This window comes from Calliphora vicina, chromosome 4 (genome assembly GCF_958450345.1).
Source record: "Calliphora vicina chromosome 4, idCalVici1.1, whole genome shotgun sequence".
Classification (NCBI taxonomy): Eukaryota; Metazoa; Arthropoda; class Insecta; order Diptera; family Calliphoridae; genus Calliphora; species Calliphora vicina.
Window position 1 is genome coordinate 47,224,917 of NC_088783.1, and position 16,824 is coordinate 47,241,740.

Below are 16,824 nucleotides of genomic sequence, written 5' to 3' on the forward strand. Positions count from 1 at the left end.
AACTGGTAATTATATAGAATTAACTGGACCTGTCAGTATCCAGCCAAAAATTGTTCTCTGAGCCAATAATGACCCTAATACGTCTCGTCGAATTTCCGGTAACATAATTTGCGGATATAAATCAGCCCCAATAAGAATATCAACAGGCCGGCTATCGAAAGGATTGGAATCTGCCAAATGAACATTTGGAAATAATCCTTTAATGTCGGCGTTTACAGAAATCGAAGGCAAATTCCCCGATATATCTGGCAAAACAAAGGCCTTGGTATTCAGTACCACAGAAGAATCCAAATCAGAGCCGATCTTCAGAGAACAAGCCTTTCTCGAAACTACAGAAATCGTATTATTTACGCCAGAAACTTTAGCATTTGCAGAATGCGTGGGAAGTTTAAACCTTTTTCGTAATCGATTACTAACGAATGAACAATCCGAAGCTGAATCAATAAGAGCTCGGACCTGATACCTATTGCCATTATGTGTGATGTTTACTGATGCAGTTCCTAAGATAACAGATTGATTTTGACGTGTATGAAATACTTGTCGAGTTTGCGTAACATTAGTAGAAATAGAAGGTCGTTGATAAGTCGGTGACGAGTTATTGGGTCGAAGAACCTCAGCAGAACTCTGACCGGAAGAAGTCGTAGGCCATTCCACGTTTGAATTTTCTATTGGCTCTTGATGAAGCATAGTATGGTGTCGATTATCGCAAATTAAACAATTATTATTGCTTTTACAATTGCTGACATGGTGTGTCCTTGAAAGACAATTAGAACAACAGTTATTTTCGTTCATAGCTAAAATTCGGTCAGTTATTGGAAGACTCTTAAATCGTCGACAAGTGCGTAAAAAGTGAGATTGGTTAGGACATAAAATACAAGAAATATTCGAAGAAGTACCATCGTCAGAAGGTACAGAATATTTCACGTGGTTTGACTTTGTTTTCAAAACGTTACCCTTAAGATTGTTAAGACAGTCCAATGTCAGAATTCTTTCCGTCAGAAAGTTATCCAAATCTTGCCAAAGGGAAAGAGCCGTCTTGTTCTTTACGCTCTGTTCCCAAAGAGAAATTGTCGATGAAGGTAGCCTTTGTATGCATATAAAGATGATAATTGGGTCCCAATTATCAGTAGACACTTTATAAATAGAAAGGGATGTAAGACAACTATTAATTCCGCGTTTTAAGGTTTTAAGTCCAGCACTAGTTTCCTTGTCAAAGGAAGGAAGGCTAAATAGAAGTTTCAGTTGGTTGTTAACCAACATACGAGGATTCTCATACGCCATCTTAAGATCCCGCCAGGCTATATCAAAGCCCTCATTACTCAAAGGACTTTTCAAAACAATATCCTTAGCTTCACCTTCGGTCTTACGTATTAAATGACAAAGACGTTCTACATTACTAAGGCGCGAGCTGTTTATATAAATCGCCGTAAATAAATCTCTAAAGGCCGGCCAAGAATCATAATCCCCTCCAAATGCGTCGACATCGCAAGGGGGTAGAGTCAAAGTATGTCCAGAATCAGAATTCACTACTGGCAAATCACTTGCGTTCGGTACCGATTTAAATTTGCTAACCTTCTCATTAATCGAACCTAAACATATCATATAGGCTACATATGTGACCTGATATTTAGACGCAGCTACATCTACATCACTAGGCTCTGTATCAGAATTATCCAAAAAATCTAAACAGGCCTCATATGTTGTTTTAACTTTCTCCCATAACACTTTTATTTCAGCGCTCTGAACCTCCAAGGTATAAATATTATGAATGTCCTCAGGAAAATCATTAAAATTTGCCTCAAAAGCAATAAGAGCATCCGATGCTCTAATGAATCTATTTAGTGGAGTGATCGACATTTTCCTTATTCAATTATCGATAATAAATAGAATTAAATTTCTATTTAGTTACAAAAATATGTAAAATTCTACAAAAATATTTCCCAAAACTATGTTTAGTCAAACTGACCGACTGTAGGGTGACCAATACAATTGAAGAAGAAGAATTAACCGTATATGTATATTTGTTATTGTAATGTACAGATGTAAATCTGTAAACAAAAAATGTACAAAAGAAAATGTAAGAAATACTAATTTTTATTTATTGTCCGTATAAATAAATTAAGTTTTAAACAAATGAAATAAATAGTGTCACTATTTTTTAAAACCGAAGAATTTAATGAAATAAAACACGAATGAAATGTGTATGTGCGTCGCGTTAATATCAAACGAATTTTAATCACTTCACTTTAGCTCACAATTGAAATATATTTACGTACCTTATTTTATGAAAAATAAATAATAAATATATATATTGCCGGTGGACTGTATTATTGCCAGGGGATGATGGAGTCAATGATGCCCAAAGATCCAGTACTCGTTTAAAAATCCGGTTCGCTAGGACCAAATGTTTGGCATCAATCCAAGTTTTCCAAAATTGTTATAAAAATAAAACAAACAAATTTCAAGTTTAAATTAGAGACGAAGATCTCTTTTTATTGTTAATAAATATTACCTCGTAGAAGGAATATATTGCGTTTTTAGTAAAATGCACGTAGTGCTTATGTCGAAGACAATTTGACAAGTGTTTTTTAATGCTAAAATAACAAGCATAATTTGGTGGCAAACAATATTTAAGGACCCGTTAACGGTTTACTCGCTAGAATCTAGTGAAATACTTCCAGCAAAGTTGCATAAAAAAGGAAGCAACAATAAATTCTAACGTTGTTAAAAATAGTATACGTTTAATGTAGTTATTACCAAAAGGATGCAACCTAAACACTCTTAAAATCAAAAAATTTTTGACCCCCATCTAACTCGGAGAGTTCTTGACCAATCTTGTTATTGAATTACTATCCAATAGGTCTAACCTTGGTGTAAATGTTATACCGATCGGATGATATCGATTTTAAAAGTTCATTCACTTGACGTGTATCTTGGAAATTCGACTCTATTCCCACAACACCATTCAGAGATTGTCACAAGTTCTTGATTAAGCGTAACATTCATGTTTTGCAACATCGCCCCAATCTACGTCAGGCTTGGTCTATAATTGAATGAATATGAATGCTGTCATCTGCAAAATAATAGATAGGATTGGAAGTTTGACGTAAAAGGTCTTTTAGAAAGAAAAGAAATGGAGTAGGAGAAAGGAGTCTTGCGGTTTCCCTGAATTGATCTTGAACTTGATGAGATTTCATCTACAACAACTCGTATAATGCGATCTATGAGAAAGCTCGATATAAATCGAGAGAAGTTATTACCGAAGTGGACTATAGGAAGCTATGATCAAATATGGACCGATCCAAACACAATATAGTTTTGTGATTTCTTTTTACATGAAACTTATTTTTGCTGAATTTTTTATGTAAACTGCTATTCTATAGAAATTTGTAAGGGAGCTGTGAGAAATCATGTACCGATTCTTATCATCATATTATTAATAGGCAAGTCTATTTCTTTAGACCCGTTTTAATCTCACATTATATATTCAATTTGGACAAGAAATATACCATTTTAAAGGGATTTATTCACAGAAGTGCATAATATATGTTTTATTGAAATCCGTCCAGTTTTTTAGGAGTTATAAGCGTTTAAAGATGTTACTAACACATATGCAAAAACGTGTACATGTGAACCTTAAGCTAAAAGGTAAACAAAGCAATGCGTGTTTGTCCAATTTGTTGTTGTAAATAAATAAGAGAAACAATTAAACAGTATTGATTTCGCTCTGTTTTAAGTGAGAGTTGTTATAGAAAACAAAGAAGAAGACTTTAGTAATTTAAATTCGCTTTAATAAATATATTTTGATAATTTGTTTTATAAACCTTTGACAAATTTAAAAAAACTGTTTATGCATATGGGGGTAAATATGTAATTGTAGATAAGTAAATCGTTATTTCATAATATGTGCAGAACTATAATTGTGACGATTTTCAACGGTTTATCACTGCATGAAGTTTAATGAAAAATGGGACGGGTCGGAAAAAACGGAAACTACAAAGTAAATAGTTATTTCTAAATATTTTGTGAACTATAATTGCAAGATTCTTCAAACTTAGTCTAAATGGCTCTACTATTTGCATAGTTTCGCTGAAATTGATCGGGATTGGAATAGAGGGCGTGGCACATCCTATGCAAAGTATATAATTAATTTCGAATATCTGTAGAACTATAATTGTAAAAGTGTTTAAACTTTTAGCGAATTAATTTCTTATTACTGTGCGGAGTTTAGCTGAATATAGACGGAATTAGATTAGATGGCATAGCACTCAAAATGGGAGAGGTCGGAAAAGGATGTGAGTCACCTCCCATAGAAAGTAATAATTGCAATGTTCTTCAAACTTACCATTTTACACACATTACATTACATTACACACATTTTACTCTCTTACCATTTTACACAGATTGGCTGAAAATGGTCGGGATTGCATTAATGGTTGTGGCACAAAGTAAATAATTAATTTTGAATATCTGGAGAACTATAATTCTAAAAGAATTTAAACTCGGTACTCGGTATTAATCAATTTATTACCATTATACGGAGGTTAGCTAAAAACGAATTTATTCCTGTTCCCTGTTCGAAGTTTAGCTAAGCGTGATCGGCGTAGTAGGAATGACCCCTACCTTATAAGGGAAAGTTAAAGTAAAGCTTGATATTTACATAAAAGGTTTAAAAGTAGGTGGGATTAGATCACTGGAGTGATATGTCCCATACAAAATTAGTTATTTTCGAATATCAAGTTAACTGTAATTAAGAGATTCTCAAATTTTGTATGTGTTATTTTCGTATTTCCATGCATATTTTTTTAATTTTCCTAGGGTAGAGTTAGCGAAGTGCACCGGGTTATGCTAGTTTAAAGAAAATAGCAAAACATTTTTGAAAAATATACATTTTGGTCCACTCTGGTTCTACTTGACCGATTTTGGCGCCTGACGTCCTATTCTATATCGTGCCAACAACAGAAGGACATAGCTAGATCGTTTTAGAATTTTATAAGGACCCATATTTCGATGCGTTACAAACTGAATGACAAAATCAATATGCATATAATATAAAAAAGCAAAAATTTTTCATAAGTAAAACTTTAGTTAAAACAATCTTTTATCGTGTTTTTTCCCGCTATAAAAAAAACTATTTTAAACGTGCCATTTTATTAAAAATACGTACAACTGCTCTCTATAGAACTATACTATAATTTGTTGTTATTGTTGTTGCATTATTTCATACTTAAAATGACCCATAAAATGCATTCGATTGTATTCGACCAACAAACGACATGCAAAGAGAAATGTTTCTCTTCTGCCGTCAAGAAATGATAAATGGGGTTATGACGTCATTAGTCTGTTAGTTGTTTTTGTTTTTCCATTATTCTTTGTTATTATTGTAAGAGAAAAACTAATGCCATTCTAATCAGAATTTATATATTTTTATTCAAAATCACTGAATGCAAATGTTATATTTAAAACAACACAAAAACAAATATGAATGTATGCTAAAATAAAAATGATTTTGCTTTCATTTTGATAAGAATAAACTAACAAAAACAATAAATAGTATTTAGTATTTACAATTTACAATTAAAAAATATGCTAATATTTTGAGCGCAGTTTTAATTGAAACTTGTAACAATTAACAACAATTGTTCTAATTTTTAATTTAATTATTTTGAAATATTCTTTATATATAGTTATACATACAGTTTAAATTGTTTATTAATAATAATACTAATAATGTCCAATTTAACATCTCTTGAAGTTAAATTAGAGGCTGAGGCTTTGCACACCAATCGCCAACTATTGAGTTTGAATATCCGCAGTAAAGATATTACGTGGGAAGAGTTGGTTATACCCCTTAAATCCCGTGCAAATCCAGTATTCTTGCAAAGGCAATTTAATTTAATGAGTAATTATCGAGAACCCATTGGCGACCACAATCGAAGAAAGGTTTTAGTGTGTCATGATATGATGGGCAACTATCTGGAGGACAGGTGAGTTGGAAAATAAACACAAAATAAAATTAAGCCATATTTAATTATAAATAGTTAACTACTATAAACATAGCGTTAATGTAAGATATTCAGTATGTAAATATACATTTATGATCTATATTGAAAACGGCATGGATAAAAACAAATATAAACGCTACCCAGCAGTTCTAGGAAACTGTTTCGAACTGGTGAAAATGCTGAATTTTCGTATTTCTCCCGAAAACTTCCCACAAAAAAAGTTTCTAAAAGTATCAAAACAACGATTATATTTAAAATAGAAAACGCCTAAAATTTGCTAATAGGAGTTTCCCTAGGCTCATCCAAATTTATCCTATTTTGTATTGAAATTTTTAATTTAATTATTAGATTTAAACTAAATTCAAAATTTCGAATCCAAAGTTGCACAGTGGGGCAGAATCGAAATTTTTTGGAAATAAATCTGGTACTTCTAAACGGCTGGTCCGATCGGGATAAAATTTGAATTGGGCGTAGCCAAGGAGGGCCCTACAAATGCTCCAGGGGCGGCGCTATGGGGGCTCAAAGTAGGGTACCTTCGACATGTAACATTTTTAAACACGTGCCATTTTTTGTTTCCCATCCGATTTCAAAGAATTTTATATTTTTGGAAAGCTCTCGGCTAGATCTTGAAAAAACATGCGTGTGTGCGCTTTTTTGAAATTTTAAAATTTTCCGCTTTTTTAAATATATAGGGCGCACTTTTGGACCGAATGGACTCGAATTTGTTAGTTAGACAACTAAATTACCTGCAAAATACAAACGATTTCAGAGCAATATCAATTACGAATCCAAAAATAACCGATTTTCAATTTAAAAATTCAAAAAATAGTATATTTTTGCTGTTTTTTGGACAAAAAGGTGACTTAACTCTTTTTTTATTAAAAAACTATTTTCTTTAAGAACATATAACAATTTTATGTTTTTCTATAAAGTTTCTTTACGGATAACATTTTGGTATAAAAAACATTTCCTATTTTTCGAACATGTCGGCCCTACGCCCTTTGGAAATTGACCTATTTTTTTATCAAAATTTCAAATTTGGGCCACATGTTCTAAAATCCCAAAGCTGAGATCAGAAAACGGAAAGCAGCTTTGGAAACCCTGATGTGTTCCCTATTTATCCCTAAAGTATTTTCCCAGCCCCGAAGGAAATGTGAACCCTATAGGAAAATTTGTAAAAAAATACCATTTTTGGGATTTTCGCTCCAATTTTTAGGAATTGCGGGATTCCCTTTGACCTTTTGACAAGTTTTTTTTGATGAGTTTCGTTAATAAATAAAGATTTTATTATATATTACATATTCATTGAGTTTCTAAAACTAAAATTTATATCAAAATTTTAATAGGATTGCAAATATTAGGAACAATTTGATCCACATTTATTCCGAGCTATTTTTTTGTTTAGAAAAAAAATTTCAAGTCAATATGTCAATTAGATTCAAAAATATGCCACTTTAAAACTCCGTCCTTCAAAAATATTGCACTTTTTCATACTAAAGATCCAATGATTTGTGTTGAATAAAATATTAAAATTTATAAAAAAATTTTAGTATGAAAAAGTGCAATATTTTTGAAGGACGGAGTTTTAAATTGGCATATTTTTGAATCTAATTGAGATATTGCCTTGAAATTTTTTTTATAAGACCAAAAATTAACTTATCTAAACAAGAAAATATAGCTCGCAATGAATGTGGATCAAATTGTTCATAATATTTGCAATCCTCTTAAAATTTTGATATAAATTTTAGTTTTAGAAACTAATAAAATCTTTATTTATTAGCGAAACTCAATGAAATTTTCAGCGTTTTTTAAGTTTCTCATTCTAAAAAAAAATTCTCAAAAGGTCAAAGGGAATCCCGCAATTCCTAAAAATTGCAGCGAAAATCCCAAAAATGGTATTTTTTACAATTTTGCCTCATTTCCTTCGAGGCTGGGAAAATACTTTAGGGATAAATAGGGAACATATCAGGGTTTCCAAAGCTGATTTCCGTTTTCGGATCCCAGCTTTGGGATTTTAGAACATGTGGCCCAATTTGAAATTTTGATAAAAAAAATAGGTCAATTTCCAAAGGCCCTAGGGCCGACATGTTCGAAAAATAGGAAATGTTTTTTATACCAAAATGTTCTCCGTAAAGAAACTTTATAGAAAAACGTAAAATTGTTATATGTTCTTAAAGAAAGTTGTTATTTAATAAAAAAAGAGTTAAGTCATCTTTTTGTCCAAAAAACAACAAAAATATACTAAGGGTCCTCATGTAAACGCTTAAAAGCCTCGCAAACTGTGCAATCTGTGCATTTTTACACTCTCGCAAATGAAATGTCAAAAAATGTATGGAAATTCATTTGCACAACTCCGATAAGTTTGCGCGACAATTTAGACTCGCAAACTTGAATTTATTGTGCATTTGATGAATCAGCTGCTTTTGTTTACTTTTATTTATAAGAAATAAAAATCAAATAAAATATAAAAATTTTGTGCATGTGAAAATTGTGTAACTTTGGAACAGAATGATTGTATTAAATGACATTGTGTATGAAAACATTAACCAACAGCTAGAACATAAACAAAGTCCTCCAAACTATGTATACCACCGTTTGTTCCAAAGATTTAACTTTCATTCAACATTTTAAAATTAAAATTTATACAATTTGAAAAAAAATTATTAAAGCTTTTGTTGAATTTATGTATTTTTATTTGACAAATATAAATTTTCTGTATAAACTTGCACAAAATTTTAAAGGTGGGTTCATGAAACATGTCGCGCAAATTTGCCCATTTGCACAAATGGGAAACTTAAGCGTTTAAATGAGTACCCTTACTATTTTTTGAATTTTTAAATTGAAAATCGTTATTTTTGGATTCGAAATTGATATTGCTCTGAAATCTTTTCAAGATCTGGCCGAGCGCTTTCCAAAAATATAAAATTCTTTGAAATCGGATGGGAAACAAAATGGCACGTGCTTAAAAATTTTACATGTTGAAGGTACCCTAATTTGAGCCCCCATAGCGCCGCCCCTGGAGCATTTGTAGGACACATTTTAATAACTTAAACTCGAATACTCCTTGGCTACGCAGAATTCAAATTTTATCCCGATCGGACCAGCCGTTTAGAAATGCCAGATTTATTTCCAAAAAATTTCGATTCTGCCCCACTGTGAACTGGTATTCCAAAATGTTGAACAATTTTACATATATTATGATGTATTCTAAATCATCCCTATTATTCTTTTACTAGCTCTGGAGCAAATGTGGACTTTATGGGAGTAATACAAAAAAATTCGAAAATTTTAATTTTTTATTTAATTTTGGGACATAATTTTACTCCAAATTCCAATAAAATTAACTTTTTTCCGATACAAATTTAAATCAATGTTTGCAGGAGTATAAAACTAGGTAACTTTATTGTTAAATATTGAATTTCATTGATTTTTAATCAAAAACCCATAGCCTTCGGATATACTAAAAATGTACAATACTGTTACGTTTTCACCTTTTAAAACGGTGGTTTATTTCCTTTAATAATGGACTGTATAGCTAACCGCACTGATGTCATCCTTTGGAGCACAAAAGTTCAAAAACTTTGACCAGTGCTTCCCAACGTGTGGCATACACATCACCGGGAGCCAATTTCATAATTTGTTAGTGACAATATCAGATTTTAAGTAAAAACTTTCATGTAAGATTTTTTTAAAAAAAAGTTAGGGTAGAATGGAGATCATTCGCCATAGGGGCACATTTGCCAGATACAAGGAATCCCTTTGTTTTATTTTACAAATGACAAATCTGCCCCACCCCTTTGGCGTATTTACCCCATGGGTGGGGTGGTTTCGCAGTTCTTGGTCAGTCTAGAAATGTTAAAAAAAATATGTATATTAAGATGAGATAGGCGAGATTGAAATGATCAAGACTAAAGCCAACATATCTAAGTATCCGAAACAAAATAAAAATTAAGAATATGTATTGTGGTTTTTATTTGAGATCGCTTCAATAAAAAAGTGGCTATGGTCCCCCTTCTACCCTACTGTCTCTAAGGGCTTAATAAATAACTTATAAGTAACTATTGCATATAGACCAATTCACCAATTATTTTTATGTCTACAAGTTTTTAGTACATAGTTAGTATATCTCTAAATTGTTCAGTGAGAAGATATATATACGCGAAATTTAGTGGTCATATAAGAAAGATTTTTATTTATTATTTTATTAGAAATCACTACATTTTTAGAATTGCAGCTATAATTAACTGACTATTTAACACATATTTAATATGATTTTAGCTACATATCTATACAATATATACTTTTAATTTGAATTAATATTTTAATTTATTTTCAGGCATTATCATTCCTCTAAAAAATACGACGATTATCGTTTTTATCATTGGCCAGGCATTGATTATTTCTGCTATTTTAGCCACAATTATATTACAATACCACCATGCGGTTGGATTAACGCTGCCCACAAACATGGCGTTATTGTTTTAGGTAAATTTTAACACTCTCACATAATACATTCATACAACAACAACTAACACGTGCAGTCACTGATATCCTAATACAAATGAACGACCATACAGGCAATTAAATTTATAATCCAAATAGAAAAAAAAGAAATATAAAAAAACACATAAAAACAGGAAATCGCACTTCCTTACATGACACACTATAAACAAAATGAATAAATGCACACATGTACAAATACAAATATTCACACATTGACACATGGATTCTTATAAACATACATGTTTATTAGGGTGGACCTTGGGATTTTCAATACACCCAAGGTTTAAAATTGTTATCCGTCATCTAAAAAACCAAATGCGGAAAATAAGAGCAAAACCGGATAATGTTTAAAGGTTGTACATTTTATTTAAATTTGCAGATTTGAATCAAACTAGCAATTTTTTCCAAAATAAAAAAATGAGATAATAAATGTTGAAAAAAAAATATAAATTTTGTACAATATTTCGTTTTCCCATAGATTTTTCGTTTACCCATTATAATTTGATATCAATTATATTCAAAGCTTTATATTTGCAACATTTTGTTTAAAAGAAATTTCAAAAAATTAAAAAATGGTTTAATTTCTAATAAACACTAAATGATGGTTAACTAGTGAATCGTTTATTTCAAAAACCAGTCAAGCAACAAAAAATCCAAAATTGAGTTATTGGGCTATTACTGTTTTGTAAAGGAAAATGCATCGTTTATTGCAAAAAAAAAAAAAAACAAATTAAATACTGCCCTCCTATTATTGTGAAGCAAAGTCGAGAAGTCCATGTTTAGTGCAGAAAGAAGTCAAGTGACATAAATGTTGTAGGTTTCAATAAATGTGATAAAAACATAATGATTTACTTGGTTGGATATGAAGAGTTTTATTGGAATATTTTTCAATTCCATACAACGAAAGCAGAATGCACTGTAGAACCAGTGTATGATAACGAATATTTATTTCATAATAAATATGTATATATGAATGTGAGTTAAACTATTTAAAAAGTTCATTTGTCATTTTACTTTTGTATATTTCTTATTAAATTTACAACACAAAATTTATATAAAAAATTAAATATATTTATGTTCATATAGATAAAAAAAGTTTTATGTTTATCAAACAGATACACATAAGGATAACTTTCTAGGAAAAAATATAAATTTTGTAAAATAATTTTTAGAAAACTTCCTAGGTTTTCTTCAATTTACTAAAAATTAATCATTTGTTGCTTGACTGGTTTTTGAAATAAACGATTCAAATAAGAGTGTTATATTAAGCTGTGACGAATCTCATTTATCCTTCATTACGATAAATGTTGAAAATAAATTTTTTGGCGAAAAAAATGTTTGTTGAAGGTTTTTTTTGGTGATAAATATGTCAATGATCGAGGTAATGGTCGTTTTTACTTATATCTCAGCCATGTGTGGGCCGAGTATCAAATGAGCACTATACGTGACATTTTTTATACAGCGAAGTCGATATAGCCAAAAATCAAAATCGGATAAAAAAATGTCACCAAACATTTTTTTATCTACAAATTTTTCCACCAATAATTTTTTTTTAAATTCTCTTCAATCTTTATCTTAAAGTATAGTTTGGTGAAGGGTATATATTGGGTGTATGACTTAAAAATGCGGTATTTTTTCAAATTTTTAGATTTTATTTTGAAACATTTGTACAATATAAATTTATTCAAAGTATTGGTCATTGTTAGCTATGGCCTTTTCCCATCTTTCTGGCATCATATGGTTTCCTAGCCAAGAGAACCGCTCATCTCTTGAGGTCAAGAACTACTCACGCCAATTTCGGATACTCTGTTCTGAAGTGAAGCGTAGTCGGATGGGTCAATGTCTGAATTTCCCAACCTCTTTTTGCATAGTTTTTAACAGGTATTGCAACATGTGGTAAAGCGTTCTCATGATGGGATATTACGGTTTCATGTCCGCCTGTATATTTTGGTATATGTTCCATGTGATGGTCTGGCTAGATTTAAGTAGCTTCTAAATCTTATCGCCATGAATATTTGGCTTTGGTGTCGATGCGGCTGGTTGGTCAGGCTTCACATACGCTTCGGATTATAGTAATGCATCCATTTTCATCGTAATGATTCGGTGCAGACTAGGGTATTCATTCGACTATTGATCGTTCGATTAATTAATTTCTTACGAATAATTATTTGAACAATTTAAAAATGGCCATTTTCGAATAACGAATAATTCGAACAATTTTATGTAGAATAATCGAATAAAACGAATAAATGTTCATATATATTTAAATTTATTAAATTGCTTAAAATTGTTCATAATTCCAAAATTAAATAAGTTTCTGAAATTCGACAAATAACTAAAGACAAAGGGACTTTCGGCCACTGTAGATGAGTGTTCCGATAGCTCCTGCAATAAATATATAAATGTTACTGCAAGAAGTTACAATTCTAAAAACAAATCTTTCAAAATTTTTAACTTAGGACTTGAACCAATGAAAATAAAAGGTACAGAATAAAATATTTGTTATTTAGCTGGCGAAATATTAGAAGAATCGCAATTAATAATTAAAATATTAACTTAGATTAAAGTAGAGTTGAATGTGATTTGGAAACAGTCGCCGAAAGTAATATTTAGGATAACATTTATAATGATTACATTGAAATATATGAAGGCTATGATCTTAAAATATATGTATATAAGTGATATTATTAACCGCGTACGTAAGTGTTGCAAAATATTTAATAAATCGAATGATAAACACAAATATTGCAAACTAACGTTTTGTTGCAAGAAAAGCATGGAGTTCGTCTTATACATGATTTTGAACATCTTTGAACATCTTTGTCTAACATGGTAATAAACTTTTTCCGTATTTGTAAATGCATCAATCATGCACTGCAAATTAGCCACTTTCACTGACAATGATATAAAACTTTGGACAGATTACCTTTACTGTGTAATTCCCCAAGACCACTTTATTAAGCATAGATTCGGCAACTTTGATAGAACTTGAGGGTATAATACAATTTGTTATAAATAATTTAGAAATAGTGAATAATTAATTTACTAAAGAGTTAGTTACTCAATTTAAAACCCGAATTAATGAACGACATAAAAAAGTTCTTAATACGATTATATTTGAATTCAGGATCATGAACAACTAGCTCAAATTTTTTAAAGCATAGCTCCAAAACGGAAACTAAAGGGTTTGCTAGTCAATTGTTTTATAGATTGTTCGGGAGTTAATCTGATCAGAATATTTCTGTTGAAAATTTAATGATGGCCTTTGTTTTCGAATGTTTTTTTAACATTGCCAATACTTGAATTGTTAACTTTAACGTTATTTTTTGTAAAACTTCATTCATTACTTTTTAAAAAAAAATAAATTATTCGAATAATTCGATTAATTTTAAACGTGTGATCGAATTATTCGAACAAGTTGAAATTTCTTATTCGAATTATTCGAACAAGAGAAATATCGAATAATTCGAATACCCTAGTGCAGACATACAAAATCGTTTTTCAAGGTCTCTCAGCTTTAATTCATATGCTACTCAATTTCCCTGCTTTGGGATGAATTCTGCTGCTTGCAAACGTTTTGAAATTGCTACTTGAGTAGTTACCAATGATTTTGCCAGCTCTTGTTGAGTTTGACAACAATCTTCATGGAGTAATGCCTCCAATTGTGGGTCTTCAAAATTTTTTCGCTGGCCTGGGCGATTGTGTCAAAATTACCAATTCTGAACCACACAAACCATTTCTCGCACTTTGAAACCGATAAAACACATTCACCATTAGCTTCGGTGAGCAATCCATGTGCTTCAGCTGCACTTTTTTTCAAATTATAGAAGTAAAGCAAAGCTTCCCGCATATGACGCTTTTTTGGCACAAAATTCAACATTTTCGAAGCAAAAACAGCTTTGTTGTTTACACTAAATGAGAATAAATGCGAGATATGTACCCTTCAAAATGATATATAAGTTATTAAAAACAAAAACCACGTTCAAAAGATACACTATCGTAAATCCCTCATTTTTAAGTCACATATTAATTGAAATTTTTTTCAAATCTCGAAATTTCAAATAATCTATGCAACCTGTAAAAGTTATCCGATTTTGCTCAGCATTTTGAATTTAGATGACGAAGAAAAATTTTAGTCCGAAAATCCAAAAAGTACAAAATAAGGACCACCCTAATGTACATATATGTATGTAGTATGTTTTTGGACATTTGAAATGAACACACTAAACTCAGCATGCTTCAGGACAAGTCTACATGAACAGATTGTAGAAGTACATACATACTATAAACGACAATTACTTATATGTGACCAGTGGGAAAATTGTAAGGCCTTCAGTATATGGACCTTCGCCTTTACTAGGCTTTCTATAAGATTCTAGTCTCATTCCTGCCAGCTTTCTCTAAAAATATCTTTTAAAAGACTTCCGTTTTCGTTTCTTAAAGACTTTTATAATGATTTCCTGATAAGATGAAAAACTTTAAATTCATGATGATGTAATATCTTCATGAATTTCTTTTTAATGATTTCCTGATTAGATGAAAAACTTTAAATTCATGATGATGTAATATCTTCATGAATTTCTTCTTCCTTCATCTTATGAAGAAATCATTATGACACTTTTCTTGTAAAAAACCAAAGAGTTTTGTAACATTACCAATTAAGGCCCTCTTGTTGGCATTTTTACCCCTAGGAATTGCATACGTATTAAGTTGTTGCTTGCGTGTATTATCATTTTGTTTCTCTTTTGAGTGCAAATACCGTTACCTTTATTATCATTGTTTATATGTTTATGCTTTTTTCCTTCTCTGTTTCTTTCCTTTTCTACAGGTACTTTTATTGCTGAGGGCCCAAAAGGTTCGAAGCTGTTGCATGAAGTCCTAGAATCAACTGAGATGGTCGATAATGTTGTCGATTCTCTGGTTCGCTTATGCAAGCACTATCAATTCGATGGTTGGCTAGTGAATATCGAATGTAAAGTGATTCCACAGTTTATGGAGAATTTACTGTAAGTACCAGTATTATTGTTTTGCAAACATGTAATGCTAAGTAATTGATATAAAATTAATGTTATTAAACACATACATATTGTTGTGGTTTATGTGATACTACTTATTGGAGAACGATACATTTGAATTCATTATAAATTTAATACAATAGTAAGGGTTCTTTGTGTGGAATATGTAATTATTTTTGTACAATAATATGTGTATGAGTGTTGCAAAAATATTAGGATGATTTGATATCTGTAATCAGAACAGCTCCACATAAAAATTTTGGACAACGTTTATCTTTTTCAATATAGGCCTGGAGAAAAATCTTCAATTGTGTTGGAATGAGCCTAAAACTAATTTCGGTAAATGTTTACTACAGGTGCATTTTACATACAGTATTTTATTGAGTAATATCTAAATATGTATAAAGAGTATTAAATAACATAACTTAATAACAGATATTTTAATCCGATTTATCCGATTATATACGATTTTATTTTATTACTTCTATAAAAAAAAGACTAAAATGGAAAACTAACTGGTAGACTAATAAAACGATGTAATGTTTATTTTATTTTGAATTTCTATTCGTAATTTTTTTCATACAATAATTTTTTTAAATAGTTAGACGCCTTTAACACTAGGCAATTTAGTTGCGCAAGTCTCTTATGTTTGTAGATACCAGAGGTAATGTCGGGTTGAGGAGAAGAAAATTTTGCATGCTGTTTTATTGTTGGGCAAGAGACTTGCGCAACTAAATTACCTAGTGTGAAAGGGGTCTTACTAAGAGATGTCAAGATTTTCGAAAATTTTACAATTAAAATAAACGATTTTAATGCTGGATTAAAACAAAAACTATCTGTGATAAATATTCAATTAGTAAATGAGCTGTTTCAAAAATTAAAACAATCAAATTTCCTGAGACAACTTGAAATTTTATTGAGTGTATGCCTTAAAAATGCGGAATTCACTAGATGTCGTATCTTTTGAATGCGTTTTTTGTTTTAATAACTTAATTGTAATTTTGAAGGGTACATATCTTTCATTTATTCTCACTTAGTGCAAACAACAAAGTTTTTATTGCTTCAAATATGTTGAATTTTGTGCCAATAAAGCGTCATGTGCGGGAAGTTTTGCTTTACTTCTTTAATTTGAAAAATGTGTCGTTGAAGCACACCGATTGTTCATCAAAGCTTATGGTGAATGTGTTTAATCGATTTCAACGTACGAGAGATGGTTTGTGCGGTTCAGAAGATCGCCCAGGCCAGCCAAAAAAGGTTGAAGACCAAGAATGGAGGCATTAGTCCACGAAGAATGTTGTAAA

General features: G+C 30.9%; 1 protein-coding gene across 2 annotated transcripts in view; it reads left to right on the forward strand.

Annotated features, from left to right (window-relative positions):
• ENGase (Endo-beta-N-acetylglucosaminidase) overlaps nucleotides 1-16,824 on the forward strand; it is a 50,448-nt gene that overhangs the window by 12,478 nt on the left and 21,146 nt on the right. Inside the window, exons 2-4 of one of the 2 annotated variants that reach the window (XM_065509176.1) lie at nucleotides 5,756-5,987; nucleotides 10,342-10,490; nucleotides 15,337-15,514. In XM_065509176.1, the coding sequence (XP_065365248.1) occupies nucleotides 5,756-5,987; nucleotides 10,342-10,490; nucleotides 15,337-15,514 (559 nt within the window). Of the gene's footprint in view, nucleotides 1-5,626; nucleotides 5,988-10,341; nucleotides 10,491-15,336; nucleotides 15,515-16,824 lie in introns of those variants that run through there. The other variant, XM_065509177.1, reaches the window with a different exon arrangement.